Source organism: Canis lupus, chromosome 13 (assembly GCF_003254725.2).
Source record: "Canis lupus dingo isolate Sandy chromosome 13, ASM325472v2, whole genome shotgun sequence".
Lineage (NCBI taxonomy): Eukaryota > Metazoa > Chordata > Mammalia > Carnivora > Canidae > Canis > Canis lupus.
This window is the reverse complement of record NC_064255.1, coordinates 12,504,599-12,510,027: the sequence shown is the minus strand read 5'-3', so window position 1 is coordinate 12,510,027 and position 5,429 is coordinate 12,504,599. Positions and strand designations below refer to the sequence as shown.

The 5,429-nt window shown below is 32.8% G+C and overlaps 1 protein-coding gene across 1 annotated transcript; it reads right to left on the bottom strand.

The window, feature by feature from the left end:
- Window positions 1-4,211: 4,211 nt before the first annotated feature.
- On the bottom strand, window positions 4,212-4,829 carry LOC112662062 (60S ribosomal protein L17-like). The gene has a single exon (XM_035705756.2). The coding sequence runs from the start codon at window positions 4,800-4,802 to the stop codon at window positions 4,248-4,250; it is 555 nt and encodes a 184-aa protein (XP_035561649.1). The 5' UTR covers window positions 4,803-4,829; the 3' UTR covers window positions 4,212-4,247.
- Window positions 4,830-5,429: the final 600 nt, after the last annotated feature.

Genomic DNA, 5,429 nt, shown 5'->3' with positions numbered 1-5,429 from the left:
TTGGAGTCTGATATTTCTGATGAAGGAAACAGCCTGATACAGGAATCAGGAAAGTCTGGTTAATAAGAGGAACCACAACAAGCTCAAAATAACTAGAGTACAATGAATGAGGGGAAAAAAAGAAAGAGGAAAAGGCCATATTATGTAGCCACTGCTAAGCCAGAATAAAGTTTGGATTTTGTTTTGAGTGTGATGAGAATCTATTGCAGAGTATTGAAGAGGAGAATGACTTGATACGATTTACATTTTCAAAAGTTCTCTCTGGCTATATATTTGATAATTTATGTTGGGACAGGACAAAATATTTGTAAATGATATATTGATAAGGAGTTAATATCCAAAATATATTTAAAAACTCACAAAACTCAAATAAATAACTTAGTTTAAAAAGTGGGCAGGGACACCTGGGTGGATCAGTGGTTGAGCATCTGCCTTTGGCTTAGGGTGTGATCCTGTATTTCCAGGATCAAGTCCCACATCAGGCTTCTCATGGGGAGCCTGCCTCCCCCTCTACCTGTGTCTCTATGTCTCTGTGTCTCTCCTGAATAAATATATAAAATCTTTTTTTAAAAAATGGGCAAGATATTTGAATAGACATTTACCAAAATATGGCATATAAATGGCTAATAAGTACTTGAAAATGTGTGCAAAACCACTAATCATCAGGGAATGCAAATCAAATCACAAAATGATACCACCTCCTTCTACCTGTCAGGATAGCTATTACCAAATAAGTCAAAGGATAGCAAGTGTTGGCAAGTATTAGAAGGAAACTTTTTGTAGACTGTAGTAGGAATGTAAATCAGTACCAGTATTACGGAAAACACTATCAAGTTCCTCAAAAAAATAAAAATAGAACTATTTATGATCTAGAAATCCTACTTCTGTGTGTATATCCAAAAAAATAAAATTGTGATCTTACAGAAATATCTGCATGCTGATGTTCATTGCAGCATTATTCACAATAGTTGAGGTGTGAAAGCACTTAGATGTCTGGCAATGTTGAAAATATGATAAAATATGATGCACCGACACACACAAGTGCATGCGTGCGCGCACACACACACACACACAGAAATATTATTCAGCCATGAAAAAGGAGGGAATTCTTCCCCTTGCGACAACATAAAATCCTAGAGGATATTACATCAAGTAGTCATGTCATACACTTTAAATATATACTTTATTACATGTAATTTTGTCTCTATAAAGCATGGGGGGAGGTAATTAGTGATGAAACAAGAATTCTATTTTGGACATGTTAAATCAAAAATAGCAGTTCAAGAGGAAATGTTAAATAGACTATTGCATATATGTGTCTGATATTCCGGTGGGTAGAATTATATATATACATATTGTATTTAAATAATATAGGTGACTTTCTGTGTAATAAGACCAATTTGCATCTTTGTCACATATTTTTAAAATTTCAACATTTCCTTTATATCTTGCAGGATCAGATAAAATCCGTTCTTTTTACTGACTCAAATCCTGCATAACTCCCAATGATTCAAAATTCTAAGCCTTCTGCCTCCTAAATCTCCTTTCCTACTAAGAACAGGAATTGAATACAACGGAAATAGAAAACAGACATAATAAGTTAAGAAATAGTTGAGAAGTAATTGAATAGTCTATTGTTTAATTAATGAGAAACATCCCAAAACATAAAATATTAATGTCTTTTTTTCTTTTTAAATACACCAATTAAAAAGTATAGTCAATTATATTTTTTCAGCTATTCTCAACTTGTAAATTCACATATGGAAGCTAATTAAGTCATTTATTTTTAAGAATGTTCTTTGTCAGATTAATGAAAACTAATTATTGTTAATTGTTCACATTCTTTCCCAAAACTCCTCTTGTGACCTTTGGTACATATTGATAAATCAATGCCTGTCACTAGGGATCAAACTTTAGTTACAAACAAAATAAAGTGTTTGTTTATTAAAGATTTAGTTTTGAACTGCTTAGTTCAGTTATGCCTGTTATAAATAAATGTAGCAGAAACTTCAATGGATATTATGTAAACTGTTATCCACATTTACCTTGTTATCTCCGGAATGGACAAGAAGCTATATTGTTTTTAGCACTGATTATATGAAAGCCAATGTTTATTCATTTAATGGTCAACAGATGTTTCTTGAACACCTACTCTGGGTTGAACACTGTTTTTGATTTTTGAAATACATCAGGAAGAAATCAGATTCAAATATTTTCCGTGTTACTAACATACTTAACGTTCTAGCAATCCTTTGTGATGTTTAAGTTAGTGGTTTTTAGAAACATACTGAGTATCCAACCTAAATCCTCATGGGTTAAAACTAATAAACACTGTTTATTTTCACAGGTCTGCAAATCAATTATGGTTATGATGATGTGTGTTGGTATCAGCTTGTAGCTCTGCTTCAAGTTACAGGTTGATTGGATATGGCTTTTGGCCATAGTTTAGACTCTGGTCTATGTTTTTGTTCTTGAGCCCAAGCTGAAAGGATACCAATACACCAAAGTCCTGCTCTTTTCATGGTATATTACCAGTGATCACATTTTATGATCCTTCTCTGCCACATCTACAACATCCTGCTGGCCAAAGCAAATCATGAAGACAATAAACACAAAACCTGGATGCATTACAGGCTAGAGAAGAGTTTGGAAAAAGAATTAAATCTACCAGAATGGTGGGGAAAAATTTATTATTTTAAGGTAAGGTATAGAGATACTGTTGACTATTCCAAAGTCATACTGCTAAAATTTTGCATGGTACAGACCCAGCATTGTCTCCTTCCAGAGACTGATCTTAACCAAAAATTTACTATTTTTGGTTACTTATCTATAGGATGACATTTATTATCATTTTATTATTAAATTAATTGCTAAGTTATTTGTTATCTTGTACTAACAAGTTTAGTCCAGTAGACTGATGCTGGTTCTTTTTGTACTTCCTTTCTTCATCCCTGTATTGTCTCTGTATTTCTCTCTCTCTCTCTCTCTCTCTCTGTGTGTGTGTGTGTGTGTGTGTGTGTATAAAATTCTCTAAAATAAGATACAGAATCTATGAATGCTATTAACAATAAGTAATATTGCTATAATATAAAGGATGGAAATTTGAAATCAAAATCAAAGATCGGTTTGAATCCTGGTTTGGCTATTGCATAGTCATATGATGTTCAGCAGTTTGTCCCTCTGAATGTTGGCTTTATGTATTATTAACTAAGGTAATGATCTGAAATGTTTAAGATTAAACAAAAACTTTATTTGATTTCCCAGGTTCATAGTTAAGAGTTTATAGTTCCCAGCTCACAGTTTCTTCCCTCTTTCCACTTCCAGGTAATAAATTAAGTTGGTCTGTTAGACACATATCATCTAAGGGAGAAACATTATTGTAATTTAGAGGAATTATATTATAGATATATAGAAATATCTTAAATATAAGACCTGTGATATCAAGTGGCTCCTATAGATCAAACATAATTTTATATGTCTTAGAGATTTAGTTACCATTTTTCATTTTATGAAACTATTCAAACTACAAAAATGTTTTGTTTATATTTTCTCCACAAATACATATATGCAAATGTAGTGAAATATTATCTAATTTTGGAATTTAGAAAATAAGCTCTCTGTGTTGATGACCAGCAAGTTTGAAATTCATGTTTAGTGGATATAAGAAAATATGTTTTCCCAACAGATTTCACTTATGGCTTATCTCTTAAATTCCTTAAACCTAAATTATCATAGTTTAAAAGAACTGTAATAATTAAATCCACACAGACCTATAGACAATCATAAATACTGAAGTGCATATTACCATGATAATAGCCTACCATTTACTTTTCCAGTTTATGTATAAAATAACTTATAAGATTGATGATTAAAAAGAAAAGATAAAAAATGTGGAATTTTCATAAGGACAAAAGTTACTGGTGAGTTACTATTTTGCTTTATTAATTCAGGTAAATATTCAGAAAAGTTTCTATACCAGAAAACCTCCTTGAATATATGTCTAAAGGATATGGAAATTCGGGTGGAGAATATAATTTAATATTCTTCATATATTTTTGGATAGTACTACATGTCAATTATTTCCATTTTGTTAAATATTTCCTGTTAACTAAAGTGGCAAGAAGAGGACTAATTCTGATTAACCTCATTGTATATTTTATATTCAATGATACTTTTAGAAGTATTAAATTTTCTTTCTATATATGTTCAACTTTTTTTTTTTTTTTTGCATTTATTCTATGCAGAATTTACTCCCGGGCCATAAGTTTTTGTTTCTTCAGTTTCTTCTGGGATATCTTTTTCTTCTGTGCAACCTCCTCTTCTGGTTTAGGAACAATCTGCTCTTTTTCAGTAAGAATCATCTCAATGTGGCAGGGAGAGCTCATGTATGGATTAATCCGGCCATGAGCCCTGTAGGTTCTACGTCGCATCTTGGGGGCTTTATTCACCTGGATGTGCTCAATGACCAGAGAATCTACATCTAAACCCTTAAGTTCAGCATTACTCTCCGCATTTTTAAGCATGTGCAGTAAAAATTCAGCACTATTCTTGGGCCACCGACCCTGTGTCCAGCCCCACTGTTTGGCCTGCGCACACCTACCAACTCCACCATTGTAGCGATGGAATGGCACACACTGCTTCTGCAAAGTGACATCTTTCAGATACTTGGTGGCTTTTCGAATATGCATACCCTTGATGGCCTGGGCAGTTTCACGTGTGTTCTTAAAGTGAACACGAAGATTTGAACCTCTTGAGTTGCATGATTTTGTAGGGTTTTCTGGGTCCAGCGAGTAGCGAACCATCTCCGGAGGTCACCTCAGGCCACTCGGGTGCTATATGTTCAACTTTAAGCCCATAAAAGGGTAGCTGGGGATATTAATAGGAGCCATTTTAAAGAGTTAAAAAAATCTTCCTGATTTTTTTAAATAGTAAGTAAACAGTCTCTTAATGACAATGTCAAGGGGAGATCACAGTGTTCTCTCCCCATTTGGGAACTTTCAAGATATTAATTCCTTGGGTGGTTACTGAACCTTTGATTTAAAATAAATGAAGTAATTTCATAAATAGCATGAAAAATACTGTGCTGATCAATTTTAAATCTTAGATGAAATTGATCATTCTCTATAAAAGTAAAATTTATACTTTCGCTTGAGTAAATATAACTGAATAGACAATAAATATTAAAGATATTTAACTGTCATCCAAAATCCACTCACACACAAAAGCAATAAATCCACATGGTCATATATACCTATATTACCAAACTACAAGGGAATAAATAATACCCATTTTATACACCTTTTTAAAGGAAATATAAAATGAGGAAATAGTTCATTCAATTTTGAGGCTTGTGTAACAATTAGAGTAAAATCACACACAGGCTGTATGAGAAGGAAAAGTTGAGTGATCTCACAAACATAAGCATTATA